General features: G+C 41.0%; 1 protein-coding gene across 2 annotated transcripts in view; it reads left to right on the forward strand.

Moving 5' to 3' along the window:
* The window catches only part of qin, an 870,645-nt gene that overhangs the window by 675,978 nt on the left and 176,341 nt on the right, over positions 1-18,326 (forward strand). For both annotated transcript variants that reach the window (XM_067138014.2, XM_067138015.2), the window contains one exon: positions 5,407-5,515. In XM_067138014.2, the coding sequence (XP_066994115.1) occupies positions 5,407-5,515 (109 nt within the window). The remainder of the gene's footprint in view (positions 1-5,406; positions 5,516-18,326) is intronic.

Here is an 18,326-nt window from a genome sequence, read left to right on the forward strand (position 1 = left end):
CTACACAATTCACCGGTGGTCCACAACCCGTTAGAGGAGAGATCCTCACTTGGACTATGTGCAAGTAGGGCAGCATCCTGCTTCATGAATTTACCGAGCTCAGAACACTTTAAGCAAGCCTCGGACCTATGGGAGTAATGGAGTCCCACTCCCATTTGACAGGCGAGGGACTCCTTGGAAACAACTTGGTGAACGAAATGGAATTCGATGGGGAGCTATCAATATTAATGGGGCTTATGGAAGAAAGAAGGTAGAACTTGCTGAGTCAGCAAAGAGGATGCATCTGGATGTGCTAGGAGTAAGTAATATTCGGGTAAGGGGAGATAAGGAGGAAGAGATAGGAGATTATAAAGTGTACTTGACGGGTGTTAGAAAGGGAAGGGCAGAGTCTGGGGTAGGGCTCTTTATCAGGAATACCATTGCACGCAACATAGTTTCTGTTAGGCACGTAAGTGAGCGAATGATGTTGGTAGATTTGTGTGGGAGGAATTAGGACAAGAATTGTGTCCGTGTATTCACAATGTGAGGGTGCAGATGAGGATGAAGTTGACAAGTTTTATGAAGCATTGAGTGACATCGTGGTCAGGGTCAACAGCAAGGATAGAATAGTGCTAATGGGCGATTTCAATGCGAGAGTTGGGAATAGAACTGAAGGATACGAAAGGGTGATTGGTAAATGTGGGGAAGATATGGAAGCTAATGGGAATGGGAAGCGTTTGCTGGACTTCTGTGCTAGTATGGGTTTAGCTGTTACGAATACATTCTTAAAGCATAAGGCTATTCACCGCTACACATGGGAGGCTAGGGGTACCAGGTCCATAATAGACTATATCTTAACAGACTTTGAATTCAGGAAATCTTTTAGGAATGTATGAGTTTTTCAGGTATTTTTCAATGATACAGACCATTATCTGATCTGTAGTGAACTAAGTATCTCTAGGCCTAGGGTAGAGAAAGTGAAATCTGTCTGCAAACGAATAAGGGCAGAAAATCTCCAGGACAAGGAAATTAGACAGAAGTACATGGATATGATTAGTGAGAAGTTTCGAACAGAAGAATGAAAGCAGGTTCAGGATATAGAAAGTGAATGGGTGGCATAGAGGGATGCTGTAGTAGAAACAGCAAGGGAATGCCTAGGAACAACTGTGTGTAAAGATGGGAAAAGGCGAACATCTTGGTGGAATGATGAAGTGAGAGCAGCCTGTAGACGTAAAAAGAAGGCTTATCAGAAATGGCTCCAAACAAGGGCCGAGGCAGACAGGGATTTGTACGTAGATGAAAGAAACAGAGCGAAACAAATAGTTGTTGAATCCAAAAAGAAGTCATGGGAAGAGTTTGGTAATAACCTGGAAAGGCTAGGTCAAGCAGCAGGGAAACCTTTCTGGACAGTAATAAAGAATCTTAGGAAGGGAGGGAAAAAGGAAATGAACAGTGTTTTGAATAATTCAGGTGAACTCATAACAGATCCCAGGGAATCACTGGAGAGGTGGAGGGAATATTTTGAACATCTTCTCAATGTAAAAGGAAATCAAGCTCATGGGGAGGAGGAAAATGATGTTGGTGAAATTATGCTTGAGGAAGTGGAAAGGATAGTAAATAAACTCCATTGTCATAAGGCAGCAGGAATAGATGAAATTAGACCTGGAATGGTGAAGTATAGTGGGAAGGCAGGGATGAAATGGCTTCATAGAGTAGTCAAATTAGCGTGGAGTGTTGGTAAAGTACCTTCAGATTGGACAAAAGCAGTAATTGCACCTATCTATAAGCAAGGGAACAGGAAGGATTGCAACAACTATCGAGGTATCTCATTGATTAGTATACCAGGCAAAGTATTCACAGGCATCTTGGAAGGGAGGGTGCAATCAGTCGTTGAGAGGAAGTTGGATGAAAACCAGTGTGGTTTCAGACCACCGACAGGCTTTCAGGATCAGATTTTCAGTATGCGCCAGGTAATTGAAAAATGCTACGAGAGGAATAGGCAGTTGTGTTTATGTTTCGTAGATCTAGAGAAAGCATATGACGGGGTACCGAGGGAAAAGATGTTCGCTATACTGGAGGACTATGGAATTAAAGGTAGATTATTAAAATCAATCAAAGGCATTTATGTTGACAATTGGGCTTCAGTGAGAATTGATGGTAGAATGAGTTCTTGGTTCAGGGTACTTACAGGAGTTAGACAAGGCCGTAATCTTTCACCTTTGCTGTTTGTAGTTTACATGGATCATATGCTGAAAGGTATAAAATGGCAGGGAGATATTCAGTTAGGTGGAAATGTAGTAAGCAGCCTGGCCTATGCTGACGACTTGGTCTTAATAGCAGACTGTGCCGAAAGCCTGCAGTCTAACATCTTGGAACTTGAAAATAGGTGCAATGAGTATGGTATGAAAATTGGCCTCTCTAAGACTAAATTGATGTCAGTAGGTAAGAAATCCAACAGAATTGAATGCCAGATTGGTGATACAAAGCTAGAACAGGTCGATAATTTCAAGTATTTAGGTTGTGTGTTTTCCCAGGATGGTAATATAGTAAGTGAGATTGAATCAAGGTGTAGTAAAGCTAATGCAGTGAGCTCGCAGTTGCGATCAGCAGTATTCTGTAAGAAGGAAGTCACCTCCCAGACGAAACTATCTTTACATCGGTCTGTTTTCAGACCAACTTTGCTTTATGGGAGCGAAAGCTGGGTGGACTCAGGATATCTTATTCATAAGTTAGAAGTAACAGACATGAAAGTAGCAAGAATGATTGCTGGTACAAACAGGTGGGAACAATGGCAGGAGGGAACTCGGAATGAGGAGATAAAGGCTAATTTAGGAATGAACTCGATGGATGAAGCTGTACGCATAAACCGGCTTCGGTGGTGGGGTCATGTGAGGCGAATGGAGGAGGATAGGTTACCTAGGAGAATAATGGACTCTGTTATGGAGGGTAAGAGAAGTAGAAGGAGACCAAGACGACGATGGTTAGACTCTGTTTCTAACAATTTAAAGATAAGAGGTATGGAACTAAATGAGGCCACAACACTAGTTGCAAATCGAGGATTGTGGCGACGTTTAGTAAATTCTCAGAGGCTTGCAGACTGAACGCTGAAAGGCATAACAGTCTATAATGATTATGTATGTATGTATGTAAACATATCATGTTTACTTTCATTGATCTATGCAGTTTTACCACATGATTTATATTTCATGGTTTCCGTCATGGTTTGTCGTTCGAGTTTTGTAATTGTCTTCTTACAGTTGGTCCATACATTTTTGTTGGGGTTGACATGCGAGTTGCTGGACCAAGGGAATACCGGAATATCGGGAATACTGAATGTCTTTGTGTCTCTTCAAAGAATTTATTTCTTTGTGGATGTGTGACATGGTGCAAGATCTTGTTGAAAAACAGTCACCATTTGGAGAGAGTTTTTGCAGTGATGGTGGTGGTGATTACTGTTTTAATAGGACAACCTTCCTCTATTAACATTAATGAGAAGGAAAATGGAATGTGTCTGACCTTTCAAAGAAGAAGGAGTCAGCAAAAGAAAGGGAAGGGCCATGATGTGTGTGTGAAAAATGTCTCCCTAGGCCTCAAAAGCCTAAAACCTTCAGGGTTGGAAAAGAACAAGAGTAGATAAAGAGAGGTCAACAGCCCAGGTCCTGGTCCCCTGTTGATTAAACATTTCTAGACCATAACTTAGGAGGATGCTGAGGTGCTTGTTGAATGTGAGCCATTGACTCTTTTTTTTTTCATCCTACTGATCCTTCTTTATGCACATAAGGAACGCCCTGACAACTCTGTTTGTCTTCCAAATTTAGTCTTTAGCGAGTCTTGCTCATATCAATAGCTTTTTTACATTATGTCTATCAGAAGCTGCTCTGGTCTGAGTGTTCTTCCTACTTCCAGCAGTCCGGGGCAAACCATCATAATATCTGTCTTAAATGTTTTTTGTGAACAGCTTGGAGCCTGGTGTTTATTTTAATCTTCTGAATGTTTAAACAGTATTCTTTTATTGTAGTTTTGTTTCTCCTTCAACGATAAAAAAAAGACTCTTTCTCTGTACTATTTCAAAGTTGAATTTGCACCAATACATTGTCAATTTTTCTTTGTTGTGGAGGTGTGCTTAGCCAATGTCACTATTTTTTACATTTACACAGTGTTTTATCCATTATCAATTTACAGTACAATAACACAACGCAATACTGAAAATTCATATAACTTGGAGACATTCAACTAATGACTGGGCATAAAGAATATCGAACAATGTCATGTAATGTTAACAATAATGCTGCCGTATACCTACAATGCAATTTGTTTGAAAGCGGAAACACTATGAAAGGGAATGTTCAATTCTGCAAACATTCGTTACAAAATGTCTTAGAAATGATTGTGTTCAGATTAATTTACGTACTACTGTATCAGCAATACTGACCATTATCTGACCTGCCACAAAGTGAGTATTGCATGATCAGAAGTACATAAAATGAGGCTAATCTGCAGAGAGTAATGAGCAAGCAGCTTCAGAAGGACAAGACTAGGCAACTAATACATGGACATGGCAAATGAAAAGTACCAAACAGTAAACTGTAAGAAGGTCCAGGATATAAAACTGAAATGGGTGGTATGCAAAGAGCTGCTACCATCACTGAATCTGTTCTTCCCTTCAGTCATTTTTGCTAGTTTCATAGCTGTTGCTTATGAATTAGGTGTCTTCGATCTGCCTACATTTTAGCTGATATAGATGTTGATTCCCATAGGGAATCTGAAATACTTGTCCGGAATGAGTAAATTTATAATACCAATGTAATTGGTCCGTTAGTGGACATTATAAATTTTCCAGGTAACTTGTTCCTAGTTGCCAGCATTTCACCCCTGTGTGCTAAGTTGGGCTCATCAGTTGGTACATAGCACACCCACCAAGACGCATGGCTAGTGCATACCGTGGAGGCCACTGCGTAGGATACTTAGAGTCACCGGCAGTGCCAATGCACTATGAGAGACATTGTCTCATTTCCAAACATTGATGCCTGCCTGGCCATCAGATGATGCAGATGTCGATTTCCATAGGGAATGCACTAGTCATGCATCGTGGTGGGTGTACTATGTACCAACTGTTGAGCCCAACTTAGCACACTGGGGCAAAATGCTGGCAACCAAGAATGAGCTGGAAAATTTATAATGCCCAATAACAGACTAACTACATTGGTGCTTTTCAGCTGGTCTAAAAGCAAGAGCAATGGAAAGACAAATTTAGTTTCAATTTGCTTCTTTCAAAATTCCTCTATCTGCTACAAGGGAACACAGGTTGCACAAGGCATTGCAAACTAAACCATTAAATAATGGTTAGAGGAATGTTGCATTTAAGATATTTGAATAGGTGATACTTGTTAGGAGGGTATGATTGATTGTATTGATGTTCTGTTTTAGTGAGCCTAACAGTGAAACTGTTCCATCAAGTCAAGTTCTTAAAGAACTGCAAGAACAGAATCAAGATATGGTGCCAGTCTCAATCTCAGAATGTGTTTCATGTGAGAAGGTAAGTTAATGGTCTTTTAAAGATGGTTGCTGATTTTGTATTTCCCTACTATGGAGTGGTTTGGTTAATTCTTGCAAGGAAAGAAAATTGTTCCGTCAGTTTTCATCGGAGGTTCTTAAATATTTTGAGGATGACAATAAAAGTATCATTTTAATGTGTAATTGTCTCATGCAATGGGGAATAAAGAAGTATGTTAGCAAATAAAGCTGCCAAATCTATACGAAGGCTTTGTCATTACTCTTTTCAGAGTTTGTTGCTCATCACCAGTACTAGTAGAGGTGATGGTTGGTGCTGATTTATTTGAAAAGATCATATCTTTGGGTCTGTTGTTCAGTATTGATATTTGAAAAAGTCAGATCTTGAGTTCTGTTTTACAGGATTGAACACAATGATAATGTCCTTTGTGAAGTGATAAAATCATACGCGTACTTGGATCATCTTCTCTACAATTTTAAACTGACTTCTATAGGTATTTCCAAGAAACAGAGACATGATTTTCACACTTAATCTAATTACCTTTTAGTTACCAGTACCTCGACGGAGCACTTATAACTGTGAATAAGCCATCTTCTGAAAGGGGTTAGTTACCTAGTCACGCCACAACTCCAGATGGATGAATCCATGCATATCAGAATATTTCCAGGCACTGGTTCCTCTGTGAATGTTACTCATTATCACTTGTACCATTTGTTGAAGTCTAAAACAGTTTCAGGAGCAACCTGTACTGAGAATTTTTTAATAGGTTGGTTTGTGTAGAGATAACAAAACAAAATGGCATCAAGCCTATGCAGGAGAAAATGTGTGAAAGTCGTGTCATGTGCTGCAAGCAGAAGCAGATAACACTGCAAGGATGGACTACATGCTGGAAGTCATTGGATAAAGACCTAAGAGAAGACCTAAGCAATGACGCCGCACTACACAATCTTGTGGAGGGAGATCACACAACTGATTTAAATGGAAACAGTCGGGCCATGTAGGGGACCCTGCCGCTACGTGGGACAAGCGCTAATGAGCATGAGGAAATGTGCCTGTCCTGAGAGTAAACTATTTCCAACGAAAGAATAAAGTAGACATGAACAAACATTTTGTATCACTCCGCAAGGCCCACGTGTCTCGCTGCCTGCTCTTTACATAAATCTAAACATAAATGAAAATACAGATATAGACGCTAGACCTGGACATATTCCATTCTGGATTAACTCTGCGTCAAGAAACGCCTATCGTCCCATGTGAGTGAGTGTTGCCTCCAGTTCCTTGGCCACATTTTAAGACGAGATGGAGAGAACTTGGAAAAGGTCATTTCGCAAGGCAAAGTTGAAGGCAGTAGACCACGAGGAAAAACAGCAAGTAGATGGATAGATCAGGCGAAGATGATCACTGGTCTACCACTTCAGATCATATTAAAGAAATGTGAAAACCACTTGGGATGGAGACATCTCGTCAAGGTTGCAACACTGAAATGATCGTTATGAGGTCACGAATCTCAGTAATGAGCACTACGACTAATGATGATGATGATCAAAAATACATTATATATCTGCCATGAAAATTAACAAGCAGGCCTACTTACGTGACAGGTACCTGCAGTTCATTAATCTGAACTTGCAAGAGGCTTAATTCCCCGTAGATTGGATGATTTGCTGTCACTTGCATCACTAGAATCCTCTCCTAAATTAATTACCACTTTTTCAACAGTATCTATGGAGCTTTCCAGGTCTCACATAGTCTGCTTTTTGCACACCACATGCTGGACATAGGAACGCCATTGATCAGCTGCCACTCCACGAAATGCTGTGTTTATGCTTGTGCATGTCACAAAATTTGAAATTGGTGTTGAGGTTGGCATCAAAATGTTTGATCTGGCTCCACAACAACTCTATTGGGTTTAATCCACAGTAATACGGAGGTAGTCAGAATACAATGTAGCCCGCTTGTTCAGCTAAGTCCTCTATTACATATTTCTCGAACCGAGGCTTGAGAGTCTTCACCTATTTCGGAAATTCAGCTTTAACAAGTCCTTCATCGCATGTTATTTTTTTACTTCTCAGGCAGGAAATTACTTAAGCTTTCTTCCTGAATTTGTTTGGGACATGTTTCAAGTTCACACTGTGATAAGGAGCGTTGTCTAATGTAACGCTGACAGGCATCAGTTTTGGTAGTATTCTTTCAAACCACAATTCAAATACATCACTACTCATTTCAAGTTGATAGTCTGGGATTTTTAGACTCGAACACAAGATAATCATTTTCAACAAAACAGTCACCACTTCCTATGTGTAACACTATCAGTCGCATACACCTCCCTTGTTGGATTTTTGTCATCCTTAACTTGTCAGCCCTACTCCATTTTATGCTTCCTATACTGTCATCACTGCCCCCGGGTCCATCCTGTTTCCCTCAATGTACCTCCCTATAATTCTTCCAAACAAACCCCCTAACATATGTACCATTGCAGTTCAAGTTCAGGCCCTCTCAGCGTTCATCCTTATCTCATACCCACCCATTAGGATCTACAAATCACACTCCCAGTTTCCCACATACCCATTCCATAGTTCCATTTAAATCCCCAGTCACCCTCAATTCAGTATCCCTCCTATACAGATAAACTTCTTCCATGTTGACATAACCAGATCCCAAACATCCTCAACTGTGTTGATTCTCTTGACCTCCTTTTGAACAGACGAAAACGGAAGACGGAGCTCGATAGCTGCAGTCGCTTAAGTGCGGCCAGTATCCAGTAATCGGGAGATAGTGGATTTGAGCCCCACTGTCGGAAGCCCTGAAGATGGTTTTCCGTGGTTTCCCCATTTTCACACCAGGCAAATGCCGGGGCTGTACCATAATTAAGGCCACAGCCGCTTCATTCCAATTCCTAGGCCTTTCCTATCCCATCATCGCCATAAGACCTATCTGTGTCGCTGCGACGTTAAAAAAAAAAAAAGGAAGTAACCTCATTGCCTCATCACACTCGCCGTGGTTGCCAAATGAACCGGCCCACGATTGAAAGTTGTACTCCAGCATAGCTCACAAATTGTACTTCGAATGCATTTAAAAGAATTATTGCATTAACGTATGCGTGTTAGAATCCCATACAGTCTTTTAACGGCTTACATCTTTAAACAATTAATTTACTGAATTACATTTTTAATGTACCTACTAACTACAATTTCACGTTTAAAGCCTTGTGAAGGAATTCTTTGACATACACAGTAAGCATTACATTCATTAAATTACTATTACTGTTATGATTATTATTATTATTATTATTATTATCATCAATATATTTATATACTCAGTCCGGTGGTATTTGAAGGTGCTCAAATACGACAGCCCCGTGTCGGTAGATTTACTGGCACGTAAAAGAACTCCTGCAGGACTAAATTCCGGCACCTCGGCGTCTCCGAAGACCTTAAAAAAGTAGTTAGTGGGACGTAAAACAAATAACATTATTATTATTATTATTATTATTATTATTATTATTATTATTATTATTATTATATTTATAACATTATTTTATTATTTATCATTCACTGTTATTAGTGTATCTAAATATATGGCCTGATTCCATTTGAAGACCGGACCAGGAATGGAATGATGCCCTATATAGCTCCAAGTATTTGAAATGAGCCTGCTGGAGAGGTCTGTCATGCCACTCACGGGTGATTGATGAATAAGCGAGAGAAGTGATGATTACGTACTCCTACTGGAATTAACTTGAAACTGACGGGGGAAGTTGGGGATCCAGGTGAGTGTTCAAGACATCCACTGAGTGAGTTAGTATGGCCGCTCCGCATTGACGGCACCTTTGCCAAAACTTGCGCTGAATAGTGCGCCTCCTTGTCCCCCTCACCTACCATGTGGCAATACCGTAGGCACTACCCCTGTCGCCTGCGCCATACCCTGATCCATACACTCGCTTCTGCTTTAGTCTGCTCGAAAGGTGGTCTGGAGAATAGTACATATTTCTGCTTGCCATACGTTATTGGTACCAACATGGAAAATTTCCACCTTCTCGTTACTCTCCTCCTTCCCTTCTGTTTTCCTCGACATCTGCCTTAACCTAATTCCTTGATAACATTTTACTTTGGATCCATTTCTTCCACATACTTTCTCCACATGGTCACCCATTACCAGAGCCTTGACCCCACCCTCATTAGAACCCCTCCACTCCTGGTCTCCCTTAACTTCCCTGATACCTGCAGAACTTGCTCCTCGTCCCTTTTCTCTCTCTCATTACCCTGTTCCATCTCCCTCTTTTTATCCTCTGCTCTACATTTCCCTTTCCTACAGGTCCCTCTTCTCTTGCCCCGCCCTCCTCTGTAACACTTCCTTTATCTCAGTTTTACCTCTGCTGATCTACCTGCAGTGACTCATACCGATTCCTCACTGATATCTCTTCTGGGCTTACTTCCTGAAGAAAACCCTTAACCATTGTTGTCCTTGATCTTAAGACATTAGACCACATGTCTTCCACAACATCTTCCCTTCCATCTCCTCCCTCTCACCTACTTTCTGTTTCCTGTACATTGATTGAGAGCGAGAGACCTATCTTCATTCCTGTCCTCCGTTACAAGTCTAGTTATCTCCCTCAAACTCGCTATCTCTTCCCTCATCCTCTTTAGTTCCCACTCAAACCCACAGTCCTTACACCTGCGTTTCTCAGCCATTCTTGTATCGCTTCAAAGAAATGTGAAATACAGTAATATGGAAATAACAACAGAAGTAAAATAGCGTATTTTATGAATAGATATAGGTACATATGTCAGACGAAGGAAATAATGTATACTGCACAAAGATTTCACGATGATAATGTAATCGGGAAAGAAACTGTTAGAATAACTACACTACAATTACACTAGTTAAAAGTATCCTGATTATAAAGTACTACTACTACTACTACTACTACTACTACTGCTGCTGCTAGTATAATAATAATAATAATAATAAATAATAATAATAAATTTGCTTTAGGTCTCACCAACTACTTTTACGTTTTTTGGGATGGCGAGTTGCCAGAATTTAGTCTTTTGGGAGTTCTTTTACATGCCAGTAAATCTTCTGACGTGAGGCTGGCGTATATGAGCACCTTCAGGTACCACTGGATTGAGCCAGGATCGAACTTGCGAAGTTAGGGACAGAAGGCCAGTTCCTCAACCGTCGGAGCCACTCAGCCCGGTGATTATAAAGTACTAGAAATAAGAGGCTAACTATTTCTGTCTAATAAGGATAGTTACACTACAATTTTAATCTGTAGTGACCGAGCAAGAGGCTATGCTGTTAGGGTTGGGCAGCTGTGACCTTGCATTCGGGTGATAGTGGGTTTGAACCCCACTGTAGGCGGCCCTGAAAATGGTTTTCCGTGGTTTACCATTTTCACACCAGGCTGCACCGCACCAGCTTCAGCAAGCAGTGGGCTATTTCACATAGCTAGCTTGGGTCATGGGTTGGCCCCTGATTGTCACCAAACACATTCTCGCAGGCCAACTATATATTTGTATTATAAATTTACTCATTCGGAACAAATATTTCAGGTTCCCTATGGGAATCAATATCTTGATCATCTGATGGCCAGGCAGGCATCAGTTTTTGAAAATGACAGTCTCTCAGTGCATTGGCACTGCAGGTGGCTCCAAATAGCCTACGAAGTGGCCTCCAACGATATGCACTAGCCATGCGTCTTGGTGGGTGTGCCATTTACCAAGTGATGAGCCCAACTTGGCACACTGGGGCGAAACGCTGGCAAACAGGAATGAGTTACCTGGAAAATTTATGATCAAGCATTATGAATTTTATGTTTCATTGAATTCAATAGGTGGAAAACTTCTTTGTTTATAATTTATATGTAAATTTATAATGTCCAATAACGGACCAACTATATATTGGTACTACTGTATCATTGCATAATATTTGTCTAGTAGGGGGGAAAACCTCCCCTGGGAAACATGTGACCATGCCGCGGTGGGGAGGCTTGCGAGTCCCAATGAAGCAGATAGCCAAGCCGCAGGTGCAACCATGTCGGATTGGTATATGTTGAGAGACCAGAGTAACGAATGGTTCATCGAAAGGGTGGTAGTAGCCTTCCTCCCAGGTAAAATATTTCGGAGGTAAACTAGTCCCCCATTCTTATCTCCTGGTGGGGACTACACGAGAGGGTGCGATCATCAGGAAGATGGATACTGACATTCTGTGAGTAGGAGGATGGAATGTTAGAAATATGAATCGTTGTAGTAGGTTGAGAATCTGAAAAAGGAGATGGATAGACGATAAAGTTAGATGTAGTTGGTATAAGCGAAGTACGTTGGCAGGATGAACAGGATTTTTGGTCAGGCAACTACAGAATTATCAAAACAAAATCAAAGAGGGGATTTGCAGGAGGTGGTTTAATAATGAATAAGAAAATAGGGCAGCGGGTAAACTACTATGACCAGCATAGTGAAAGTATTATTGTCGTCAAGGTAGACATGAAATCAATGCCCACAACAATAGTGCAGGTCTATGCGCCTACCAGTTCAGCGGATGAAGAGGAAATCGAAAGAATATATGAAGAGATAGAAGATTTAATACAGTATGTGAAATGTTACAGGAATCTAATCGTAGTGGGAGACTGGAATGCAGTGGTAGGCCAAGGAAGGGAAGGTAATACAGTAGGAGAATTCGGACTGGGACAAAGGAACGAAAGAGGAAGTTGGCTGGTTGAATTCTGCACTGATCATAATTTAGTCCTTGACAATACTTGGTTCAGACCCCACAAATGACGGCTGTATACTCGGGCGAGACCTGGAGACAGTTGAATATATCAAGTAGACTTCATTACGATTAGGCAGCGATTCAGAAACCAGGTGTTGGATTGCAAAACTTTCCCAGGAGCAGATGTGGACTCTGACCACAACTTAGGCATGAAATGCCATCTGAAGTTGAAGAAATTGAAGAAAGGAATGCAAGGAGATGACATCTAGACAAGTTCAAAGCAAAGAATGTGAGGGATTGTTTCAATTAACATGTCGCACAAGAACTAAATGAAACAGCTAAAGGAAACACAATAGAGGAAGAGTGGATAGTTATGAAAAATGAAGTCCGTAGGGTTGCTGAAGAAATGTTAGGAAGGAAAAAACGATCGACTAAGAATCAGTCGATAACTCGGGAGATACTAGAGCTGATTGATGAACGACGAAAATACAAGAATACTAGAAATGAAGAGGGCAGAGAGGAATACAGGCGATTAAAGAATGAAGTGGATAGAAAGTGCAAGATAGCTAAGGAAGAATGGCTGATGGAGAAGTGCAAGGATGTCAAAGGTTGTATGATCCTGGGAAAGGTAGATGCTACATACAAGAAAATCAAGGAAACCTTTGGAGAAAGGAAATCTAGGTGTACGAATATTAAGAGCTCAGATGAAAAGCCACCTGTAGGGAAAGAAGACAAAGCAGAAAGATGACAAGAACATATCCAACAGCTGTATCAAGGTAAAGATGTAGATAATTTGGTTCTAGAACAAGAAGAGGCTGTTGATGCTGATGAAATGAGAGACCCAATTTTGGGGTCAGAGTTTGACAGAGCTGTGAGTGACCTAAATAGGAACAAGGCACGTGGAATTGATGACATTCCTTTTGAATTATTGCCTGCCTTAGGAAAAAGCAACATGGCAAGGTTATTTCATTTGGTGTGTAAGATGTATGAGACAGGAGAAGTCCCATCTGATTTTCGGCAGAATGTTGTTATACCTATTCCCAAGAAAGCCAGTGCTGACAGGTGTGAAAACTACCGCACCATTAGTTTAGTATCTTATGCGTTCAAAACTTTGACACACATTATTTACAGAAGAATGGAAAGACAAGTTGAAGCTGAGTTGGGAGATCAGTTTTGCTTCAGAAGAAATGTAGGAACACAGGAAGCACTCCTGACTTTACGTCTGATCTTAGAGGATCGAATCGAGAAGGACAAGCCCTTGTATTTGGCGTTTGTAGATCTAGAAAAGGCATTTGATAATGTTGATTGGACCAAGCTATTTAAGATTCTGAAGGTGATTGGGATGAGTAACTGATAACGAAGAATTATTTCCCTCCCCTCCTTTTTAGTGTTTACATAGAGCAGGCAGTTAAAGAAATCAAAGAGGAATTTGGAAAATGAATCAAAATCCAAAAAGAGGAAATTAAAACCTTGAGATTCAACAATGAAATTATTTTATCTGAAACTGCAGAAGATCTCGAAATTGCTGAATCGTATGAAGGAAGTCATGGTAAGGAGTACAAGATGAAAATAAATAATTGCAAAACAAAAGTAACGGAGTGCAGTCAAACGAAGGCAGGTGATGCAGGAAATATTAGATTAGGAAATGAAGTATTAAAGAAAGTAGGTCAATATTGTTACTTGGGTAGTAAAATAACTAACAATGCCTAAAGTAAGGAGGACATAAAATGCAGACTAGCACAAGCAAGGAAGCGCTTTCTTAACAAAAGAAATTCGCTCACTCAAACATTGATATAGGATAGAAAGATGTTTCTGAAGTCTTTCATCTGAAACATGGCATTGTATGGAAGTGAAACATGGACGATAACTAGCTCGGAAAGAAAGAGAATAGTGGCTTTTTAAGTGTGTTATAGAAGAATACTAAAGGTGAGATGGATAGATCGAATCACGAATGAAGAGATGCTGAATCGATTTGGTGAGAAGAGATCGATTTGGCTACATTTGATGTAGATGTTGATTCCCATAGGGAACCTAAAATATTTGTCCTGAATGAGTAAATTTATAATACCAATATAATGGTCCGTTTTTGGACATTATAAATTTTCCAGCCAACTCATTCTTGGTTGCCTGCGTTTCGCCCTCGTGTGCTAAGTTAGGCTCGTCAGTTGGGACTTAGCACACCACCCAAGACGCAAGGCTAGTGCATACCGTGGAGGCCACTGCATAGGCTACTTAAAGCCACCAGCAGTGCCAATGCACTATGAGAGCTATGTCTCATTTCCAAAAATAGATGCCTGCCTGGCCATCAAAATCACTAGGGGCTAGGGGCTCGCTCCACCTCTGTCACGGGTTGGCCCGGCATTGCAGTACAGTCGGGATCAGGCAGGTAGCAGGTAGGGACCCTCTTCGGAGGCAGCCCTACCCAGGGAGTGGCGCCCCTGCCTATGTGAGTCCCAGAGCACACTGACCCGGTGTGTAACATCTGGTATGGGTCCCAGCTCAGGGTTACGAGTGAAGACCTCAACGGCATCTACGGCGGAGAAGGTGGACTTCGGTACGGCGGGGATGGCGGAAGGGGCATACCCGTAGCGTCTGTACTCCAGAGGAGCGGCTACGAAAGGCGTCTGTCTCCAAGTTAGGAGCGGCCTAATTTTGAACCTGGCAGTAGGTATAAAATGCCTTTGGGTGTGGCGAGCCCATCGTAACAATAGCCTATATGGACAAAGCAAATATGGTGCCTCGGAAAAGGTTAGGGCGTCCCCTGCTAAAAGCGACGCGCAGCTCTTCAGGTGATGGGGAAACTGTGAAAAATGGGCAACCAGCACCAAACTACATCAAAATTGCAACAGTTAATGTACTGACACTGACGGGAAAGACAGAAGAACTGGTTGACTTCATGATAGAAAAAGATATAGCCATACTTGGACTGTGCGAGACCAAGAAGAGGGGTACAGGGGAGATCCCTCTGAGAGAAGGATGCAGGCTGTATTACAGCGGAGGACCTGAAGCAAAAAATGGAGTGGCCATCATACTTAGAAGAGAAATCCAAGAATATCTGGAATATACAAAGTACGTCAGCGATAGGATGATGATGATGAGACTCTAGTTTGAAAATGGCGTGAAAGATCTATTTCAGTTGTATGCCCCACAAACTGGTTGCATAGATGAACATCTAGAGGACTTCTTAGAGGAAGTGGAGAGACAGATAGAAGATAAGGAAGTGCTATTGATGGGAGATCTAAATGCACAAGTTGGAATGGAAAGACAAGGAAAGGAAGATGTTGTAGGGCCCTTTGGGTATGGAAATGTAAATCCAGAAGGTGAGTTGTTGGTGGATTTTTGCATGAGGAATCAAATGATTGTTGGAAACACCTGGTTTAGGAAGAAGAACAGTCAGAAGATTACAAGCTATGGCTGGGGAGACAGACGGACAAAGACCATGATTGATTATATAATCATAGAGAAAGAACACTGGATGAACCTTGTAGATGTAACAGCCATGCCTGAAGAAGCCTTTGGTGGAGATCATAGAGTTGTGATAGGAAAATTGAAAGTTGGAAAGATTGAAAAACCCCAATTAAGAAGAGAGAAAAGAATTAAAGTATGGAAGTTGAAGGAGAAAAGCATACAAGAAGAATTTCAAAGGGAAATAATACCCTTGGTACCCAGGACAGAGGTGGGGAATGTTGAAGAGGAATGGAAAAGATTTAAGGAAGCACTGGTTGGATGTGCAGAAAAGGTATGTTGTAGAACATCAGGAAATTCGTGCCCAGCGTATAAAAAGAAATCCTGTCAATTGAAAACATAAAACGGTAACTTTCATGGAAGTACCTTACTCCTGCGAAATCCTGTTCCAAATTAAAAATTAAAGATGAAATGATCAGCTTCTCAAAACTGGAAGAAGAATCATCGGAACTTGCATAAATAAGAATTACTAGGTTGAAGGCACATCGAGAATCCTTCCTAAAGAAATTGTCTATTGAGAGATTGACCCAATCATGAGCACAATCGAAAGAAATGAATAGCAGTTGGACTTTAGTTAGGAGATGCAGAGAACAAAACTAAAATTGACACCCTTCTTAAGACTCGCACATTTTCAGCAGAAATGACAAAGGACGTTTGTAGCGAATTGAAAAATTGTAATTGGAATGAATGAAAAAGTACTTGGCTGATCACAAAAACCACTCAGTACAACCTTCAAAGAGGAAGTGAATATGAAAAGACTTAAGTGGTCCAATGTGGCCTTTAAATTTAATAATACATACATTATCATTATAGACCGTTTGCCTTTCAGCGTTCAGTCTGCAAGCCTCTGTGAATTTACTAAACGTTGCCACAATCCTGTATTTGCAACTAGTGCTGTGGCCTCATGTAGTTCTATACCTCTTATGATTAAATCATTAATAACTAAGTCTAACCATCGTCGTCTTGGTCTCCCTCTACTTCTTACCCTCTATAACAGGGTCCATTATTCTCCTAGGTAACCTACCTTCCTCCATTCGCCTCGCGTGACCCCACCACCGAAGCCAGTTCATGTGTACAGCTTCATCCATAGAGTTCATTCCTAACTTAACCTTTATCTCCTAATTTCAAGTACCCTCCTACCATTGTTTCCACCCGTTTGTACCAGCAATCATTCTCACTACATTCATGTCTGTTACTTCTAAGTTATGAGTAAGATATCCTGAGTGCACTCAGCTTTGCTCCCATAAAGCAAAGTTGGTCTGAAAACAGGCCAATGTAAAGAGTTTTGTCTGGGAGCTGATCTCCTTCTTATAGAACGCTGTTGATTGCAACTGCAAGCCCACTGCGTTAGCTTTACTGCACCATGATTCAATCTCATTTACTATATTACCATCCTGGGAGAACACACATCCTAAATATTTAAAATTATCTACCTGTTCCAGCTTTGCATTGCCAATCTGACATTCATTTCTGTTGAATTTCGTACCTACGGACATCAGTTTAGTCTGCAAAGGGCTAATTTTTACACCATATTTATTGCACCTATTTCCAAGTTCCAAGATATTAAACTGCAGGCTTTCAACACAATCTACCATTAAGACCAAGTCGTCAGCATAGGCCAGACTGATAACTACATTTCCACCTAACTGAATGCCTCCCTGCCATTTTATAACTTTCAGCAGATGATCCATGTATACTACGAACAACAAAGGTGAAGGATTACAGCCTTGTCTAACCCCTGTAAGTACCCTGAACCAGGAACTCATTCTACCATCAATTATCTTACCAGTATAGTTGGTCCGTTGTTGGATCATAAATTTTCCAGCTAACTTATTCCTGGTTGCCAGCGTTTCGCTCCAGTGTGCTTACTTGGGCCCATCAGTTGGTAAATAGTACACCTGCCAAGACGCATGGCTAGTGCATACCATGGAGGCCACTGTGTAGGCTACTTGGAGCCACCGGCAGTGCCATTGTGCTAGAAGAGACTTTGTCTCATTGCCAAATATTGATGCCTGCCTGGCCATCAGATGATAAATGTTGATTTCCATAGGGAACCTGAAATATTTGTCCCAAATGAGTAAATTTTTAATAGCAATACAGTTCGTCCTTTATTGGACATTAGCACACTGGGGCGAAATGCTGGCAACCAATAATGAGTTAGCGGGAAAATTTATGATGTCCAGTAATGGACCAACTATATTGCTATTGTAAATTTACTCGTTTGGGGCAAATATTTCAGGTTCCCGAAGGGAATCAACATCTGTATCATCTACCATCGATTCTCACAATTGTCAACATAAATGCCCTTGATTGATTTTATTGATTTTAGTAATCTACACTTAATCTCATAGTCCCCTAGTCTGGTGAATATCTTTTCCTTCAGTACCCTGTCAGATACTTTCTCTAGATCAACGAAACATAAACATAACTGTCTATTCCTCTTGTACCATTTTTCAGTTACCTGGCGCATACTGAAAATCTGTTCCTGACAGCCCTTCTGTGGTCTGAAATGACTCTGGTTTTCATCCAACTTCCTCTCAACCACTGATTGCACCCATCCTTCCTTCCAAGATGCCAGTGAATACTTCGTCTGGTATACTAATCAATGAGATACCTTATAGTTGTTGCAATCCTTCCTGTTCCCTTGCTTATAGATAGG

This window comes from Anabrus simplex, chromosome 1 (assembly GCF_040414725.1).
Source record: "Anabrus simplex isolate iqAnaSimp1 chromosome 1, ASM4041472v1, whole genome shotgun sequence".
NCBI classification, from domain to species: Eukaryota; Metazoa; Arthropoda; class Insecta; order Orthoptera; family Tettigoniidae; genus Anabrus; species Anabrus simplex.